This window comes from Lynx rufus, unplaced genomic scaffold (genome assembly GCF_022079265.1).
Source record: "Lynx rufus isolate CCGP_SWC_20201006 ecotype Redwood Valley unplaced genomic scaffold, mLynRuf1.p SCAF_5, whole genome shotgun sequence".
Classification (NCBI taxonomy): Eukaryota; Metazoa; Chordata; class Mammalia; order Carnivora; family Felidae; genus Lynx; species Lynx rufus.
In genome coordinates this window covers 145,286,680-145,306,920 of record NW_025814867.1, presented here as the reverse complement: position 1 = coordinate 145,306,920, position 20,241 = coordinate 145,286,680, and the positions used below count along the sequence as shown (strand labels likewise).

General features: G+C 46.0%; 1 protein-coding gene across 4 annotated transcripts in view; it reads left to right on the top strand.

Annotated features, from left to right (window-relative positions):
* The window catches only part of TIAM1 (TIAM Rac1 associated GEF 1), a 208,228-nt gene extending 191,346 nt beyond the window's left edge, over positions 1-16,882 (top strand). For all 4 annotated transcript variants that reach the window (XM_047100050.1, XM_047100047.1, XM_047100048.1 and 1 more), the window contains 6 exons: positions 910-1,018; positions 6,250-6,308; positions 6,839-6,941; positions 9,007-9,094; positions 10,603-10,775; positions 14,369-16,882. In XM_047100050.1, the coding sequence (XP_046956006.1) occupies positions 910-1,018; positions 6,250-6,308; positions 6,839-6,941; positions 9,007-9,094; positions 10,603-10,775; positions 14,369-14,838 (1,002 nt within the window). In that variant the 3' untranslated portion in view covers positions 14,839-16,882. The remainder of the gene's footprint in view (positions 1-909; positions 1,019-6,249; positions 6,309-6,838; positions 6,942-9,006; positions 9,095-10,602; positions 10,776-14,368) is intronic.
* Positions 16,883-20,241: the final 3,359 nt, after the last annotated feature.

The window sequence follows — 20,241 nt, the reverse complement described above, 5'->3', positions numbered from 1 at the left end:
ATGGCTCTACGACCCAAAGACACGTCTGGACCAGGCTTGTGCTCAGTTTCCCCCGCCGTGTGACCACACCCCATGATTTCTGCGGATCCCTGAGCTCACGCTGCACATACTGAAAGAACACTCTTCTGACTCCTCAGTTGGCTTCTCTCTTCCTCCTCTAAAGTGAAATCAAACCTTTAGAATGAGCTGGAAGAAGAAAAAATCATTGGTTCCACTGCTTTCCAGAAAAACCTTGGCTCCAAGGGGATTTAAACCCATAGGTGGAAATGCCTAGTTTTCTGGGGGGAATGTCTGTGATCGATGGCCATTTGTCTCTTCTTGGGGAACTGTCTCTATTTGAACACAGAGCTTGGCCAGTTTTGTAGATCAATTTTGACAGGCTCCAGGCTCCAGGCTACTGTGTGTGAATTTTGAGGCCCCAATTTCTACCTTTTGCCACTCTAGTCTTGAAATTCTTGTAGACAAACGTGGGATAAAGAAAACAAAGGGACCAGGGGTACCTGGGTGGCTCAGTCCGTTAAGTGTTCCGCTTCGGCTCGGTTCATGATCTCATGGCTCTTGAGCTCTGGCCCTGCGTCAGACTCTGTGCTGGCAGTTGGGAGTCTGGAGCCTGCTTCAGATTCTGTCTCCATCTCTCTGCCCCTCTCCACTCGTGCACAGTCTCTGTCTCTTTCTCTCTCTCTCTCTCTTTCAAATAAAAATCAACATTAAAAAATTTAAAAAATATGGGAAATCTATTTAAAAGAAAAAGAAAAAAAAAAGTGACCAGATGTTGTTAAAGACCATATTTTTGTGAAATAAGATTGCCATCAGCCTGCCAGATTTGAAAACCTAAAAATCTGAATATTGTAACAACCACCTGCAAGTTGTTTTTTTTTTTTTTTTTTTTTTTGTTTCTGTGCTTCTCAGGTTGCGGATCTGAGCATGGGGGACCTGCTTTTGCACACCACCGTGATTTGGCCAAACCCGCCAGCCTCGCTGGGAAAGTGGAAAAAGGAGCCAGAGCTGGCAGCCTTTGGTACGTATCAGAACAGGGCTGGTGAGGGTGGGCCCAGGGAGGGAGGCTGGGCTTATTTCCCAAAACAAGAACATTTCTTTCCCAAGACCCAATTTATTAAAAGGAAGTTCATTCCAGTTATCCGAACCGGTCTTCCTGCCTTGAGCACCAACATGTCACAAACAGTGCATGAAACCTTCCAGTGAAGTATGGCCAGTGTGAGCACCAGCTACGTGGGAGGGAGGGAATGGCCGTGCCAAGCCTGCCCCGTGTACGAACACGCAGGCAGAGAAAGAGTTTGTTGTCGTCCCTGCTGTGAATATCTTTTCTTTTTATTTTTTATTAAAAAAACCCTTTTTTAATGTTTATTTTTGAGAAAGGGGCGGGGAGGGAGAGGGAGAGCAGGAGTGGGGAGGGGCAGAGAGAGAAGAAGACACAGGACTGGAAGCAGGCTCCAGGCTCTGGGCCGTCAGCACAGAGCTCCACACAGGGCTCGAACTCATGAATTGTGAGATCGTGACCTGAGCCGAAGTCGGACGCTTAACCAACTGAGCCACCCAACCCCCCTCCGCATATCTTTTCAAAATAACAGGTTAACAATACACCAGGGAAAAGCCGATGGGCAAAAATGAAAACACCGTCTTTTTCTGCGACTTCAAATCTGACATCTTTTATCCTCCCCCACTCTGCTGTTGTGTGTGGTGCTGGGATTCAGGACTCTGATTCTCAGCTCACCTGTGGTGGGTGCCTTGCTCAGTTGTGGGGTGCTTCTCAATCACAGTAGGGCGAATACTAGCAAAAGTAGAGATGCTTGTGCGTGATTTCTTTTTTTCAATAAACTGGTTCAGATGGATGCAGTTGCTGTAATCAGGACTCTCATGTGGTCGTATTGTGAAATGCTCTTTGAGAGAGAAAACTGTGTTTTGGCACACTGGGAATTGTGGGTAATTTAGGAAATACGGCTTGTTGTTGTAGTTTGAATGCTTGGACGGCCTGCAGTGCCGTTCTGGGTGCAAAACGACCAACAGTGTGTGCTTCTGTTTTATTTATTTATTTATTTTTTTTTTTTTTTAATTTTTTTTCAACGTTTATTTATTTTTGGGACAGAGAGAGACAGAGCATGAACGGGGGAGGGGCAGAGAGAGAGGGAGACACAGAGTCGGAAACAGGCTCCAGGCTCTGAGCCATCAGCCCAGAGCCCGACGCGGGGCTCGAACTCCCGGACCGCGAGATCGTGACCTGGCTGAAGTCGAACGCTTAACCGACTGCGCCACCCAGGCGCCCCTGTGCTTCTGTTTTATGTTGTGTCTTCTCCTAGCCTCTACAGAAGACTCATGGGTGGGAACCTAAAATAAAGGAAATCTAGCATTTCCATTTTCTTACCTTGCCTTCAAGAGGTTGTTGCTTAAGGCTTCTTTAACCGGAACACTTCTTTTTTCCCTCCCCCCGCGATGTGAACAGAGTCTCCCCAAGTGGAACATCCTAGTGATATTAAAATCGGAGTGTTGAACATAAAGACTGTTGAACTTCTCACTTAGATCACTCAGCCTTCACGGAAAAATGTAGTGACCTTTGTAACATTTTCAAAAAGCCACTAGAGTAGTGATGCCATTTCATTAAGCATAACAAAGGTGGGCAGGCGCCTGGGTGGCTCAGTTCATTGAGCGTCCCACTCTTGACTTCGGCTCAGGTCATGAGCTTGTGGTTTGTGGGTTCAGGCTCTGTGCTCATAGCTTGGAGCCTGCTTGGGATTCTCTCTCTCTCTGTTTGCCCCTCTCCCTTCTCGTGCGCTCTCTCAAAATAAATAAATAAACATTAAAAAAATAAAAGGTGGGTAGAAGTGTGCAAGAAAAATATGTGACTACATGTGTCATACAAGAAAGTATTGGGATATTATAACACGTTGGTAGCTTTTGATGGGGGCGGGGTGCTTTTGGCAGGGGTAAGGAGAGCGTTTTCTCTCCCTACCCCCCCCCATCCCCCACCCCCCACTTACCAGTTGTGTTTCTTATGTTGCAATTTCTTCTTGGAAGGGCTGGCAGCTTTCTGATGCTTCATGGTAGGTCATTTCTAGGAAGTATGATTCCCAAGTAAATGACCCAAATGGTCTTACCTACCTGTTTCTGATTCTGGGCTACAGGTGAACAATTCCAGAGTTCCGTCATTGGGACTTTTTCACGACTATGTCCTGAATTGTACAGATTTCCTGGGGTTAAAAATGAACAGATTTAAAACCAGAAAATAATTTGAGTGGGAGAAAGTAGGGGTCAACCAACCTACTCTGTAAAAGGCCACATTGTAAATGTTTTAGGTTTTCAGGGCCAGAAGTCCTATGTAGCCAAACTGCAACCATAGACCATACGTAACCAAATGAGTGCCTGTATTCGCAGGCTGTGCTGAATAGGCAGCTGGCCCCAGTTTCCAGGGTGGTTTACAAAGGGTTCAGGAACGGGCTGTTTTTGAGGTTTGGGGCTTTAGCTGCCTCTTGCTGCACAGGCTCAGAGGGAGGACAGTGTGTGTTCCACTCTGCATTATTCTGCTCCCTGCCCCATGGGTTGCTTACTGGGGCTGGGAGAGGGGGAGGCTCACCAAAAGGGAGCCCCCAACACCTGTGCTGGGTGTGAATGGAAGTTGCACACCCAGCCCCAGTGATCGGTGATCACACTGCCAGTAGACTCCGTCGGGGCCATAGTTAGCGACGTGAGAACTGCCCAAGGCTCTATGGGAGGTGGAGGCAAGCTTATTAAGTAAGAGTCATCTCCAGAGGGCACCAGGGTGGCTCAGTCAGTTATGTGTCTGACTTCGGCTCAGGTCATGATCTTGCGGTTTGCAGGTTCGAGCCCCCATATCAGGCTCTGTGCTGACATGACAGCTCACAGCCTGGACCCTGCTTTGGATTGTGTGTCTCCCTCTCTCTCAGCCCCTCCCCTGCTCATGCTCTGTCTCTTGTCTCTGTCTCTGTCTCTCTTAGAAAATGAATAAACATTAATTTTAAGAAATTGAGAAAAACCAGGATTATGAGTAAAGGCAGACTGTCTTCACCATCATGAGCTTACTTACAGGTTTTCAGTCCTCCAAGGTCATGTTTGGCAGTTTTGATGTGATTTCAGGTAGCAAGACAGAGCAAACAGCCTTAGAAATGCCTTTTGAAGTGAAGAGGAGTTGCTGTAAGGGAAGCAGGGTAATTACCATTGAACAGGCAGCTCTGGGGTTAAAACGTGGTTGTCTTTTGATTTGAATCTCTCGTCTCAGGAGACAGCGCAGCTTTCCTCTGAAACAAATTGATGTACTGATGTATACCTCAGCACCTTGATGTTCTTACTCACAGGATGGCTAATCTGTACTGAATGCAGATGATTATCACCTTAAAAAGAAAAAGAAAAGAAATAGTTTGTCTGGGCTTCCGCCTTGCAGGGTATTAGATGTTCACCGCTGGGGGTGTAGAGGAGTGCTTGCGGCTGGCAAGGGGTAGCTAGGAGTTTTGGTGGGGGTCATGTGGAAGAGATTGGGCAACACCTCCAGTCAGCTGAGTGAGACTAGTCCCAGGGGATCAGGGAGGGTTTAAGGTGGAGGTGGTCACAGCCCCTGCTGAGGACCGCTCTGGCCCCACCGCCGAGATCCAAGATAGTTGAGGTCAGGGTAAACTGAGGCAGGCCAGTAGCCTTTTTAGAACCATGGCAACCACCCCATTGAGCTGTAGTCCCAGTGACTTGGTGGGTCTTCTGAGACTAAGGTCACTGGACACCCTGTCCTGGGGTGGAACTCCCTCAGTTTTAAAGGGACCCATTGTCCCGGCTGTGGTGATTTCTGAAGGCTTCTGGTGGGAATGTAGGGCCTCTTCATGTGCCAGTGTTAGTCACCGTGCAGAGCAGGTACAGCCTCCTTGGGCTAGTGGGGACTTTGGAGAGGGAACCTCTCCGTCAATCCTCTAGGATTCTTTTTCTTTCTTTCTTCCCTCCCTCCCTCCTTTCTTTCTTTCTTTCTTTCTTTCTTTCTTTCTTTCTTTCTTTCCTTCTTTCCTTCTTTCCTTCTTTCCTTCTTTCCTTCTTTCTTTCATTTATTTATTTTAAGAGGGACAGAGACAGCACTGGTGGGGTAGGGGCAGAGAGAGGGGGAGAGAGAGAATCCCAAGCAGGTTCCGTGCTGTCAGCACAGAGCCTGACATGAGGCTTGAACTCACAAACCGTGAGATCATGACCTGAGCTGAAACCAAAAATTGGATGCTTCACCGGCTGAGCCAGCCAGGCACCCCGACCCTCTGGAACTCTTGAGGGGTGGGATGCTGTGAGCGTGAAGGGCCAGGGGCAGTCCAGACCCAGAGGCTAGAGCTGGTTTCTTTACACCATCAGGCTGGTTTCTGCAGTGGAGGTTAGAGGCATCTTGCACCAAGGAGAAGCCGATTCATTTATAATAGGACAGGTGTGACCACCTGGGCCCTGGCTCTTGGGGCCAGAGCGGGAAGGGGGATGGAGTCCTTGCATCCAAGAGCCAGCGATGGGCTTGCCCATCTTCTGGTCTTCTGGGCGCCCGTTCTTCCTTCCCTCTACGAAGAGTCAGAGTCACTGAGTGGTCACCATGCTTGGCATTGTTTAAGGAACTCTATGGAGTGTGCACAACTATTGGGTCTCCTCTACCCCTCAAAGACTGTAAGAATAAACCGGCAAGCTCCCTGCCCCTGGATCCTTCCTGTGATTCAGCCCCATTTTGAAGAAGTGCAATTGCATTCTGCTTTCATAAACTCATTTTCATTTCTTTAGGTCAAAAAAGATGAGTTCTGTTTCCTGAATTATCAATACTCTGTGTGTGTGTGTGTGTGTGTGTGTGTGTGTGTGTGTATGTGTCTGTGCACTATTTATTAGGTTAGCTGGCATAAATCTAAATCCCTGTAAGCTTTGTTATCATCATCGAGGTTTGTACTGTTCCTCCAGCTGCTGAACCAGTACATTTTTGTTAAATGCATTCTGCCGAAGTTTTAAACTTGAAATCACACCATGATTAAACTTGATTTAAAAAGGTTCCAGTGGGGCGGGAGGGTTTATTTCCATTTACTTAGGCTTTCTGTGGTTTTTGGAAAATTGTCATCTCAGGAGGCTTTGGAGCTGTGTGGATGGGGTGAATGAGCAGAAGGTGGGGTCGGGGCTGGCTCACATGCCCCTCGCTGTCTTCTTGGGAACTGTAGTGTCCATTATCGGAGTTCAGAGGAAAGCCTCGTGTGTTATGTGCTGTAACCACCTTGTCTCCTCTTTTTCCAGTCTTCAAAACTGCTGTGGTCCTTGTGTATAAAGACGGTTCCAAACAGAAGAAGAAACTTGTAAGACTTCTTACGTCTCCCCTGGTTTGAAAGTAACTCCATTTCTGTCTGCTTCGTAGTTTTTATCTGCATAATTACCATTCTGCCCCTTGGTCAGGCATGAGCCTCGTGTGATTCCTTCCTTCCTTCCTTCCTTCCTTCCTTCCTTCCTTCCTTCCTTCCTTCCTTCCTTCCTTTCTTTTTAAATACATTTGAAGTGTTGCTAAGAATGGGAGGAAATTGCCTACCCCGCCTTCTCTTTGGCAGGTGCACATTGAGAGCATGAAACGTGAAGAGCTATTGGGGCCCATCATGGCCAGAACCTTCCTGACACTTGTTTCCTTTTTTCTGTCCCCCTTTTGGGGAATCCCTTTCATCTTCCTTCCCGTGGGGCTGAGGTCCCTCCAGACCAGCACAGGGTGTTCCAGCCTCACTAGTTGTCTGGGTGTGGGTGTGGGGGGTGTGGGTGTGTGTCTGTGGTGGTGGTGGGGGGGTCCGGTCCAGGCTGAAGCAGATCACCCTCACGCACCCGCTTCCTTCTCTTCCTGCAGGTAGGATCTCACAGGCTTTCGATTTATGAGGACTGGGACCCCTTCCGGTTTCGGCACATGATCCCCACCGAAGCTCTGCAGGTTCGAGCTTTGGCAAGTGCAGGTAAACACGGGAACGTGCCGGGTGCATGTTTCCAACGTGTGTATGAACGGTTGGTCTGAATCCTTTCTTTGGCATAACCTCTGTAACCTTCCTTTTTCTTCTATATTTATCTCCTTTTCCTCAGTCTACTGCCTCTTGTGTTCCCAGCCATGTATGAAATATTTGAATGAATGAATGAATGCATGCATGCATGCATGCATGAACTAAGCGAACGGATGGAATGTTTTCAATATTGTTTCAAGGAGTTCTACTCAGTCCTGTTATATGTATTAATATTATAGTGCCTAATATCTGAGTAGCAGTGAGTCTTGTACTTCTGGACAGAATCCTTGAGACCGTGAGCAGATTAAAGCCCACAGAAAATCACTCACTAGCTTTTTAACCGGGGGGCCCGTAAAGGCCACCAAAAGCACAAAATAAAGCCATTGAAGCCCATCCCACTTGGACAACAGGTGCAGTTGTCTGGTAGTGAAGGGAGGCCATGCAAGGGACCTCTGCCACGCACAGTGGATCCGTATTTCTGTATCCTCTTCTGGCATCTGACGTGAGCGTTAAGTTCTTGGTGCCCAGTGCGTGTTCCTCATCCTTCCCTGTTTCCACGCGTCACCTCCATGAGTAATAAAATTGGCTCTGATCCTCATAAAATCAAGTCCCACGTCATGCGGTTTTAGTGAACCTTCAGTTACTCACTGAAATTAAACCAGAGCTGCTTCCCTCACTGTTGTGATCTCTTGTAGAAACACTCAAATGCAGAAACCCCATAGGACGAATGTATTTGGGGTGGTCATTTGCCTTAAGGTTTCTTCCCAACCTTGAGGCACAGCAATTTACTCTGGTGCCTTTTTACTTTATTTGATTTGCTGAACCTGGAAGTTATTAGCTGGAGTAGCATTCCGAGGATGGGGCACTTAGACACTCTTCTTGTCTTATTTTGTAACCGTAGGTTGCAGATTATCTAGTTCGTATGTTGTGCCTGTTTTATAAATGGGAAAGCTTGTGTCCGTGGCCAACTGTCGGCTTCTCGGCCAGATATTTTGCCTTCGCTGAGGACCACGTACACAAAGAATTTAAATTGTGGCAACAAAGCCATCTTTGTGATGTGCTGTTCCATTCTCACTCTTTTCATTCAAAGCATGTTTAAGATAATCAAGATAAAAGCTTTTTTTTTTAAGTGAGTTAGAAAGATTAGCCAACTTGTTTCTCGTCATGAGATACGTTCCAGTGGCTCTGAGAAACCAGAATGTGCGATTTCTCGATTTTTATCTTCGTTTGGGAAGATTCGTGAACATTTTTGCAGATGAGCCCTGGTTGGGCTTAAATCGTGTGGGCACAATGAGGGTTTGTGACCGGGGCTCTCGGTACCACGCTGGGTAAGGCTGAGACCTCGCAATGTGCAGGCTTTGCTCATTGCAGTAATTGTCCTTTCCACAAACACTATTTCTGACTTCAAAGACCATGGTATGCCGACGTTGCAAAGCTTAGAAATGACTTTAAAGGACAACTGTCCCCGCCTCTGGGCATCCCATTTTTACTTCCCTCAGAGTGGGCACCCTGGGGGTGCTGAGAAAGGGGAGGAGGCCCATCTGTTTCCAGGACCTGCTTGGCCAGGACACGGGCCTGGCCACTCACAGGGAAGGCTCTTCTCAGGGACACGAGGACCTGCCTCTGGATAGCACTGGCCTGCTGCACTCTGCACTGGCATCTTGGGTTCTGTCTAGTCCAACCGTTGCCAAAAGAACCACTCACTTAATGCAAATAGTCCGGCCAAACAGGCCATGCAGCTAAAGGGGTAGTTCTGTGATCAATAGGATTGACTGATTGCCCTTTTAGACCATCTAGCAGGAGATTGTAGCAACTGGAAAATTTCCAAGCATTTCTTTTTCTTAACACCCATTAAGCTCTCACTTTGTCTGTCTGAGCTGACAGGATGGTGGTGAAGGACCTTTGGTCTTATGAGGCTCTGCGCTGTTTAATCTAACGCCAGGGCGTAGAAGATGCTTTTGTAGAAATGCAAACGTATCTCTTTGGAACGTACGCTAATCCCTCCTTGTTTTAATTTATGTAGACGCGGAAGCAAATGCCGTGTGTGAAATTGTCCATGTAAAGTCTGAGTCTGAAGGGAGGCCGGAGAGGATCTTCCACCTGTGCTGCAGGTGAGCCTGGGGCCGTGAGACTGTGCAGCCCAGAGGGAAGGGACGTGACTGCTCGATGTCCCCTCAACCCCCTCGGGGCTCTGCACATCTGCCTGTGCGTCCCTAGACGCCACGTGCTTTTTCTTGCCCAACAAATAACACTGATCCGGCAAATTAAACTGATCTTATCAGAACATCGACGATGATCTCACTAACCTAATTTCTTTTTATTTACTTATATACTTATTTTAAGTTTGTTTGGAGAGAGAGCAAGCAAGTGGGGGAGGGACAGAAAGAGAGGGAGAGAGAATCTCAAAAAGGTGCTGTGCTCTCACTGCAGAGCCTGACCCAGGGCTCCAGCTCATCGACCGTGAGATCATGACCTGAGCCGAAACCTACAGTTGGACGCTTCACCGACTGAGCCACCCAGACGCCGCGCCCTCCCCACCCCCCCCACCACATGCATTATTTCATTTAGCCAGACTGAGGTTCCATTATTCCATTTTACCTATGGGGAGCCAAGGCTCACGGAGGCTACTTTGCCTAAAATATTACAGAAATGAACACTGAGTTCAAACTCGGGTACTATCTGCGTAGGCTAACCTGTTTGTGATTTTGTTGGCAAAGTCCATGGACTTTGGTGAGCCCGCCCCTAGAGATGCCGTATTCATTCATCATTAATACGGAAGACTGAGTGCCACTTACCTGGGTAGAAATACCGACGACCTAATTAGAAAAATTACTCTTACCTAGGAGGAAGGTTTTTATTGTGGGAATTAGGGCTTGGGAAGATTTTTTAGTTCTTTTCAAGGTAGCTTTAATATTGACTTGTCGTGGGGCACCTGGGTGGCTCAGTCGGTTGAGAGTCGACTTCAGCTCAGGTCACGATCTTTATGGTTTGTGGTTCGAGCCCCGTGTCGGGCTCTGTGCTGACAGCTCAGAGCGTGGAGCCTGCTTTGGATTCTGTGTCTCTCTCTCTCTGTCCCACCACCCCCCCCCAACCTTATGCTCTGTCTCTCTCTCAAAAATAAATAACATTTAAAAAAGTCTTTAAAAAAATATTGACTTGTTGAAATGTGTCATGGGAGTAGCTGATATTTAACATACGGCCAACTCTAGAGGAAACTAAGGTCGTTGGGATGTCTGTCTTTGGGTGCTCTGCAGAGCTGAGAATCCTGTGGTTCATTTGCCTGTAAAAAAACCATTTTGGAACGAAAGGCCTTAAGTGTCAAAAGCAGAATCTGGCAACTTCTTGGTGCAGGATCAGTGTATCCATCAATCTATTCGTCAATGGGCTGTCTGTCCCACATTAGCTGCGGGAGATGAGTCACAAAGCATAAAGGGAAAGAAGTGTGTGTTCTCTATCTCCAGCAATGAAAACATGGCTCAGCGCAGAAATTGGAGTTGTGGCCTCTTTAACCTTTGGTCCTCAGGGATATTTGTTGGGCTGCCCCCGATAACATTAGAAGATCCCCATGTGTTAAGTACTTTTTCCCCCTAACGCGTGTAAATCTTCTTTCTTTTCATAGCTCTCCAGAGAGCCGGAAAGATTTCCTGAAGGCTGTGCATTCAATCCTGCGTGATAAGCACAGAAGACAGCTCCTCAAAACTGAAAGCCTTCCCTCATCCCAGCAATATGTACCTTTTGGAGGAAAAAGATTGTGTGCGCTCAAAGGGGCCAGGCCAGCCATGAGCAGGGCAGGTACTGTGGGGATTCAGACGTTCAAGATCCCCGTCACCCCCACTCCACTGTAGAACTCCAGTGAGCTTGACCTTTCTGTTGAGCAAGAATTAGATGTGGCCTTGTGGGGGCTAACACTGGAGTACAGCTCTTCCCTGGTGTCAGGTTCCTTGCCCTTGCCTCCTTCCCGGCAGCTCCCTGGGGATCCGCCCTTCATTTACTCATCTTGCCCTCCCTCCAGCTTCCCTCTGCCACCCTCCTCCTTTTGGCTGGGGACGCCTCTCTCATTCGCCAAGCCAGCAAGTGAGCGCGTTCCCTTTCTGGAGGGGCTCTCTCAGCCTGCTTGTGGAATGAGAGTCGCTGCTTTGCATGACAGCCGGCTTTGTCTAGCAAAAAGCAGTGTGTCCTGTCTCAGCAAGGTCACGGCCTGCCATTCTGAAAACATGGTGGCTCTGTAATCTGAAAACACAGCGATGCCTGTTCTCAGTAAGGATGGCATGTTTGGTAGACCAGGTGACACGTAAGCTGTTTACCCTTGCCTAGTGCCTGCAACTTTATTTTTAGCTTCAGTGTTAGTTTGGGGAAGCCTTGAGCTGCTATTTGGTAAAGAGGAAACTAGAGTTTAAATGGTCCCAGAGTAAATATTCTTTTAGGACTGGAATCATCACCTTGGAGCAGTGAGGAAGGAAGACCTATACTACCATCTATAAATAGCAGTAAAATATATCTAGGAAGAAAGGTATTTTCATAACATAGGTATTAGTGACATCAAGATATTCACACTTTTATCCCTCCTTTCTTAAGAGGTAGCCCTGAATCTTGCCGGGAATTGTCCAGTAAAAGAGGCTTCCTTGGCATTTGCTGAGAAGGTTCTGACCTTTGTCCGGGTCACCTTTCTGCCGATTCACAATTGTGTCGAAGAGGCATAGATAGAATTGTGAATGGTTGGAGGTTTTCGTAGACCTAGCCTACATAGCTTGACGTGGGGTATTATGTTCTTGAGGCACCTTACATTTAACTAATGTTGGGGGTTAGTTAAATCGAACCTACTCTCCAATCAGTTGATAAATGTCTGTTGAAAACCTAGTGCAGTGAACATCTCGTGTTCTGTTGGGTTCTCCAAGTGTCTTGAGAATCTGACATACCTTTGTATCCACAATTTCTCGCGGAGTCCTCATGTGAAGAAAACTTTGCAGATCCCTTTATACCTCACAGTAGAGCACTTCTCCTGAGAATTGTCTCGCCTAACCTTTTTACTTGCCAGGGAATGTTTAAATTCGGATTGCGAATACGCGTGCCAGCCTCAGGAAATGTGCTTGTCATTGGCTAGGTTTCAGTTGTTAATCAATGAACCTAAATTCAGAGCTGCATTTGCGTTAAAACTAAGCGATTTTAGTCTGCAGGACACTCAGAAGTTTTCCTGCTAAGACCCCTTTGGAGCAAAAACGAATGCAGAGTTACACCGTCATGGAAACCAAGAGAAACCCTCAATGTCAGCCTGTTGGCTTTGGCTGATTGGAAGTTGTCTGCCTGATGGCTCATAGTTAGCTGAAGAAAGTTTTGGCCATTCTGCAAACCCCTCAGTATCATCATCAGCATCTTCACGTTAGACGATTTAAAGATGATGCTTGAGTGGCTCAGCCAGCACCAGTTTGTCACAAGTCTTAACAATGAGTTGGGAATACTCAAGTCAGAGATGGTCTCCCTGAACCCTGTATAGCCGTCCAGGTTATGAAGTATCCTTTTAACAAAGGATAAATACTCATGCTTCATTGTGCATTGTCATAAATACCCAGGTAGTTTATTTCTCTGTTCTGATTGAAAAGGACAGTAAGGCCAAGTGTCTTGCCTCAGTACTCAGTCTGAAAGTACTTTATGTCTGCCAAAAGCCCAATGAAAATGAAAGAATTGTACACATACAGAACCTACCATCCATTCTATAATTGGGGTTTGTTTTTGTTTTTGTTTTGTATTCTCCTTATCCCGTATCTGTCCATCTATCGTCCGTCAACGCATCGTATTTTTGACACATTTCAAAAATACACACGTTAACACACTTCACCCCTGAATACTTGAGCATTGGCAAAAATATCTCCAGTAGCCCGATTTTGAATTGAGGTGGTTCTAATATGGCGATTGGAGGCAGGCAGATTCCACTATGGTGGGATTGGGATGAAACTGAACAGGAAGTTTTGCTTTTTCCCACTGGAGTAAAAGTAGTGCCTTTTTTTTTCTCTCTTTTTTTCCATTTTTCCTGGACACCTTTATTCGATTCCCCTCCTTGATCAAGAGTGATGTCCGTTTGTTCCATTTTCAGCTGGTAGAACGATAGAAGCCTAGGGATCTGAGCCAGAGGATGGCTGGAATGGGAGCCAAGTGAGGGCGTCATCCGACCCACTGCCCGTATACCTGCTGCGTTTGGAGTCATGGCTATGTTTGGCAGTACTTGGGAATAGCTATCGGACTTCTTACACCGAAAACAATTTAATGGTTTTAGGGCTTAGGTGCCGGGAACGCGGCTCCTAATGGGGGTTTAGGCTCTTGCCCTCCACTGGGAACCCCATGTTGCATTTCACCTTCTCGTGTCTAACGCCACAGCCCCTTGACTAGCAGGGACCAGGCAGTGGCGTCCCTTGCGTATGTGTCTTTTGTGTGTGAGCGTGTGGCGGGAGTGTTCGTTTGCTTGATTGAGTGGCGTCTTGTGTGTTTTGAAAAACTCTGGCTTCCTAGAGGGCTGTGGGGTGAACGAACAAATTCAAAGATCTGTTTGTTGGTAATGGTGAGTCCCTTTATATGGCGCTTCGAGGATCAATGGCATGGGTGTCATATATGACTTCTTTCTCATTCCACTTGGGCACCGGTATTTTAATTGATCTGTAGGAGAGTAATCGGTGACACACAGAATGTCGTCAGGAGGGACTAAAGCTCACATTTGCTCAGCCTCACAGTTCACGTGGGGCTTTGTCACAAAGCGGGCAGGGCCGTGACTGGAGACTTGGTGTGTCTGAGAGCCACTCTCCTGTAGGCTCTGCGTGAGGGACGCCGTGCCCTTACTTCACTGCAGATCCTCCAGAAATGTGACATTTGGTTTCCCAGAGAGCAGTATAACTTGGACCCAAACTTCTGCCTCCTTGATGTGTGATTTCTACGAAGCCAGTGGAACCCTAAAAGCACCCCCTACCCTTACCAGAGACCCATCCCAGCTACATGACCCTAGGACAGCCCCTGGGGATCCCCAGAGCACTGCACCATGGGACATCGTCAGGGCTGAGGGCACTAACTAATCCCAGGGTCAGAGGTCAACTGGGTGCAGCACAAGGTACAGAAATGGATTGTTTCAGAGGGAGGTGAATCCCCTTTTCCCCATAACCGACAGCCCCCTGCGTCCCTCTGTTCCCCCTGCCCTTCGGTCCGTTGCTATGACATCCTCCAAGTCCAGACATCTGTGTGAAATAAAGACTCTAAGGCAGACTGGTGAAATCTGGACTTTAAGCCCCGAACGACATCAAATAAATACCATTTAGCGTTTCTTTTTCTTTTCTTTGCTGTCTGGATTTTCATCGCATGTAAAGCATGTGGGGGTTTTCTTTTTATATTTTTGTGTGTGTGTGCAGTGTCCGCCCCAAGCAAGTCTCTTGGCAGAAGGAGGCGGCGACTGGCTCGAAACAGGTTTACCATTGACTCTGATGCCATCTCGGCCAGCAGCCCGGAGAAAGAGTCCCAGCAGCCCCCCGGTGGCGGGGACACTGACCGATGGGTAGAGGAACAGTTCGATCTTGCTCAGTACGAGGAGCAAGACGACATCAAGGAGACAGACATCCTCAGTGACGATGATGAGTTCTGTGAGTCCGTGAAGGGCGCCGCGGTGGACACAGACCTGCCCGAGCAGCTTCAGGCTGCGTCCATCAGTCAGCGGGAGAGAGGCCGCAAAAGCCTGGATAGTCACGCGTCCCGCATGACGCAGCTCAAGAAGCAAGCCGCCCTGTCGGGCATCAATGGAGGCCTGGAGGGCCCGAGCGAGGAAGTCATCTGGGTTAGGCGCGAAGACTTTGCCCCCTCCAGGAAACTGAACACTGAGATCTGACTGTCACTTTTCCCCTAGAGAGTGTGTGTAGATACTCCCCACCCCCCACGCCCTGCGCTCCCCCTGCCCCCTCCTGTCCCCTCAAGGAGGAGAATGTCCCCGTAGGTGGCACTCTTGCACACACACACGGTTTTGGCGGCTTGACTTTGTGCTGAAGCCACGTCGCCACCCAACTTCGTCATCTCTCACGACATCAGAAAGAATTGTCCAGAATCCCAAGTAAGCTCGAGTTCCATCTTCTGTACATTCCTAAGGGCTCTTATCCTCAACTAATCAGGGCCGGAAATTTTCAAAAATAAAACAAAAAAAAAAGAAAGATTCTGTAGCACTGGAAAAAGAATCACCCCGGGTGTTTTAAGTATGTTACGATAGATTAGTTGAAGGGACAGCACAAAAACTAACAATAATAAAAGTCGCTCTATCTGAAATCAGTCCAGGAGCCATCTCTCAGTTGGGGAAACCACGTTCAAACACAAAACACAACAAAGCAACTGTACCGTCTACAATGTTCTTACTCCTTCCCCTCTTAAATGTCTGAGAATATCTGTGTATTTTAAGAATGTGTGAGGAGACGGTGGAGATGTATGTTTTGATGAGTTGTTTTTTGGGGTTTTTTTTTGTTGGTTTTTTGTTTGTTTGTTTGTTTTCTTCTCTCTCTTCTGTTTTGGTCCATGGCTGGTCTTACTCAGTGTCCGTGTTCGGAAGTTCTAGTTTTGCATAGAATTATAAAGATGCCAAACTCTTTAAGAAGAGATCCAAATTTATCACTTGAAAAAAAAAACACACAAAAAAAACACTATTTTTTGTATTTTACTTGAGATGCAGGGGCACAGATAAGAATTTTACAGTGCTAGTGTAACTCTGAATCTAAAGAAATGAGGATTTTACCTTTTACAGAGAGAGTGAGGCATGGTGATTTTATATTTATATATGAAAGGCCAACAAGATGCTTAGGAGAAACTTTTAAAGAAACAGATTGCTTTTTTTTTTTTTTTTTTTAAATGTTTGAATCTCTATGCGAGATGGGAGCTTGGCTGGATTAAACATGACACCCGGATGGGCAGTGTGTTATGTCTGTTGCACGTGGCGGGGGAGGGGAGGCTCCTTCTCAAGGGGTTGCCATGGTGATCATTGGTTTTCCCATCAAAGTTGCATCCTCATCCATAGAATACCTGTCCCTTCCCTGACGGTCCACACCGGACCCCTTAACAAAACAGCCTCTTCAGAAACCTATCTTGTGTTTAATACTTTCAACATGCCAACGAAAACAGGGTAAACACGCTAAAAAACCTAACGTTCTCAACAGATTTCCAAATAGGAAGAACAAAAACAAGTTAAAGCACTTTTGATTCTTTTAAAACGGTTTATAGCTTTTTTTTTTTTCTCCCATTTCACAATGTCCACTTCCTAAGAAGGGTTTCAATAATATGAAAACTTTCTTTTTTGGGGAAAATATCTATTTGGTGTTTGACACATCAGTAGGTACTTTAAAGACCTGAATTTTATAGTAGCTTTAGGAATTATATTTTATAAAAATCAGTTATGACTTTATATTTCCAGACAATAGAGAGTTCAGAACATCACGCTCCGGTACCCCTGCTTGCTTTACCCGCTTTTCCACCCTCTGTCCCCCCCCCCTTTCGGGTTTCCAGGGCTTTGAGCTTGATCTTTTGAAAGTTTTATTCTATTAAATTTTTGCTATATCTTCTGGTTTTCTTAAAAAGCTTTAGAATGGTTTCTATACCCTTTGTACCACTGCATTGTTCCATATCACCTCTAGTTCGATTGTGTCCAGATGGAAAACGGAAGCAGAGACTTCTGATAGCCACACTAGTCCCAGTGCAACGGTTCCGTCTGCAGATGCTAGAAAGTCTGGTGCTTAGAGAGGGTGCCATTGTCTCTTGTACATAAGGTCATGACGTGTCTATGTCAAAAGTTCTTATATATTTCTTTTATAAGCTGAAAGAAGGTCTATTTTTATGTTTTTAGGTCTACGAATGGAACGTTGTAAATGCCTGTCAAACAATAAAAATACTGAAAAGTATCTGGACGGTCCTGTGCCTTTTTGGATGGGAGGATGGGTGTGGACTGTTGGCGGTGGGAAAGAGGAGATTCCTGGGAATGCCCTTTTGTTTCTCTCTCTCTCTAAATAATTATCGTGATCATCAAGGGAAAGCTGACTTGGTAGAGCTTTTCGTGCTTTTGTGTTTTTTTGTGTGTTGTTTTTTTTTAATTTTTTTGTGTTGGGGGTGCCTGGGTGGCTCAGTCGGTTAAGTGTCTGACTTCGGCTCAGGTCATGATGTCGCCGTTCCTGAGTTCGAGCCCTGCGTCGGGCTCTGTGCTGACAGCCCGAAGCCTGGAGCCTGTTTCAGATTCTGTGTCTCCCTCTCACTCTCAGCTCCTCCCCTGGCCACACTCTGTCTCTGTCAAAAATAATAAACATTAAAAAAATTTTTTGTGTGTGTTACTTTTTAATTTTTTCAACTTGAGGTGTAATTGACAACTTGAGGTGTAATATTATCTTAGTTTCAGGTGATTTGGTATTCGTGTATATTGCAAAATGGCCTCCTCAGTAGTACAGTTAATATCTGTCACCATACATAGTTTTTCTTGTGATGAGAGCCTTCAAGATCCACTCTTCTAGGTATGTTCAGATCTGCAGTATGGTATTTTAACTATAGTCACCATGATGTATGTTACTTCCTGAGGACTTACTCATCTTAGAACTGGAAATTTGTACCTTTTGAACCTTTGACTCATTTTGTCCACCCCCCACCTCTCTGGCAGCCATCAGTCTGTTCTCTGTTTGTGGGCTGGATTCTTGTTCTTTGTGGTTTGGGGGCATTGTTTTTATTTTTATTATTTTTTTAAAGTTTACTTATTTTGAGAGAGAGAAAGTAGGAGAGGAACAGAGAGGGGGAGAGAGAGAATCCCAAGCAGGCTCCACACTGTCAGCGAGGACACAAACCGTGGGATCGTGACCAGAGCCAAAATCAAGAGTCAGCGTTTAACCAGCGGAGGCACCCAGATGCCCCGATACTTTTTTAAAAACCTAAACCTTAATATTTTAAATATCAGGAACCACTATAGAGCAGAATCCGTAGAAAAGAATGCCATTTTACATGTCCTTTCAACATGCCCCACATCCAGGTCAAATTCAGTGGGACCCTCACAGCATTTCTGAGCACCCAGCCCCATTCTCTTTGGCTTTAGGACTTGGCCCATTTTCCTGGAAGCCACCTGGGGCTTCCCGAGCCGATCCCAAGAACTCGTTGGTTTCTGAGTTCTGTGTCTTCATCTTAAATATAACATCCTGTGTTCCGTTGTGCTCAGGTCTGTGCTTGTGTTTTGTGCCCGGTGTCATTGCCTTGTGCTGTAGACATAAAGGGTTGGTTTGCTTTCAATCAAGGCGTTCACGTTTTGGCTCGTGTCCTTCCTGACTGGCTCCTTGAATACATGCGTGGGTGAGCCCCTGTGTGCCGACAAAACACACACACGCTTACAAAATGGGTTCATACTATTTTATTAACGCATACTTTTTTTTATTAATCTGAGTTTTACCCTCAGTGATACAAATTGTGGCCATTTGCCTAAGACAATAAATGGGTTTGTAGCATTCAGAGTCATTGCTACATAGTCATCCATTTTAATGGATGGACTGTGGTTTACCATAATTTCTATGTTCAGTTCCCTGCTGATGGTCATGAACGATTCTGGTTTTTATTATTATAGAAAAATACCGTGAACGTATGTGTTGTGTATTCTTTGTGCACTTGTTAGAGTACAGTCATCGAAATAGCTTTGAGTGTATGTATATGTGTCTTGAAGATTTTGATGTACATTTCTACATTGTAGGGGCCATACTGCTGACCTGTTTGGCTTCTGGTGAGTCGTCAAGATCCACTTTCCTGTCTGGTGTCTTCACTTTGCCACAGAAATGCCTATGGCTTTGCCACGGAGACTGGCATTATCACCTGCGTTTGTATTAGATCCTTGGGCTGGATATCCTGGTGGGTGGGCCATCTCCCAGTGTTCTGTCCTTCCTCCTGTCCACACTCAGTTTCACAGGAACGTTTGGCCATTAAGCTACAGGATTTGGGTACTTAATGTGACACGAGCTGAACATCCTTGCGAGGTCTCCCTTCCAAACTCCAAGGGTTTTAAATACCCTCACTCCACATGTGTTACTTCTTGTTTTCCCTCTAGATTTACATGAGGGAGGAACTTTTACAGTAGTGATAAAATCAGTTTCATAGCACAGACATGTTTGGGCATTTCATTCCTTTCCCCAGAGTCCTCTTATCCATAATGAAGAAAATGGCCTTTGGAAACAAAATAAGGGCTTATAGATTTTTTTTTTCTTCAAAAAAAAAATTAGAGAAAGTCAAGGTAGGGATACATGGTTGGGATCAAATTTATGTTTGAAGTAAATCTTGATGTTTTTTACTAGAAACCATTATGGAAAAAGATTTTTGTAGAACAGAGAGAGGAGCAATGACTGGTAGATTTTCTTTTCTTTCTTTTTTTAAATTTTTTAATGTTTATTCATTTTTGAGAGACAGAGCGAGCAGGAGAGGGGCAGAGAGAGGAGGGAGACACAGAATCCAAAGCAGGCTCCAGACTCAGCTGTCAGCACAAAGCCCGAGTGGGGCTTGAACCCATGAACCGTGAAATCATGACCTGAGTTGAAGTCCAACGCTCAACCAACTGAGCCACCCAGGCACTCCCTATTGGTGGATTTTCAATAAACTCTCCACGTCTCCGGGAGTTTGTCACCACCCGTGAGAGGAAGATGACCCTGACTCACCGGAGCAATGATCCTTGAGCCAAAATGTGACTTTGCTGCGGGTTCAAAATGCAGATCGTTTCAGGGGAATCCACCTCCCAATCTCCTCACCTTCATCTGCCTGGGAGTGTGCTTGTGAAGGAAGTAGAAGTTTTCTCCCGCCCTTCTTAGAATCCTCCCCCTCTTTATGGAAGAGAGACTGTTCTCATCCATTGTGGATCACGCTTGGGAGCACGAACCTCTGGGGCATCAAATAGACACAGAAAAATAGTGTGTTGAGAAAGCAAATGACTCTACTGACCAGGAAGCTCATACTTTTCCATGTCAGGTGGTTTCAGTTTGCTTTCTCTGTGCTTTCATTATAAACGTGAAAAGTAGGAAGAGAATTGGTGCTGAAGTCTTTATGTGGCTAAAAATAGGATCCCTTCTGGAAACATGAACTAATTGAGAAAAATACCCAAACACTTCCATGTCATGAAGAGATCATTTCCAGTGAAATGTCACCTTTTACATTTAATAATATCTTATCTGTTTTTTCTTATTGGTCAATTGTACCGGTAACAATTGTAATCCTAACTCAATCCAAAAGTGATTTTTAAAGAAGTAGTTGGGGCTTT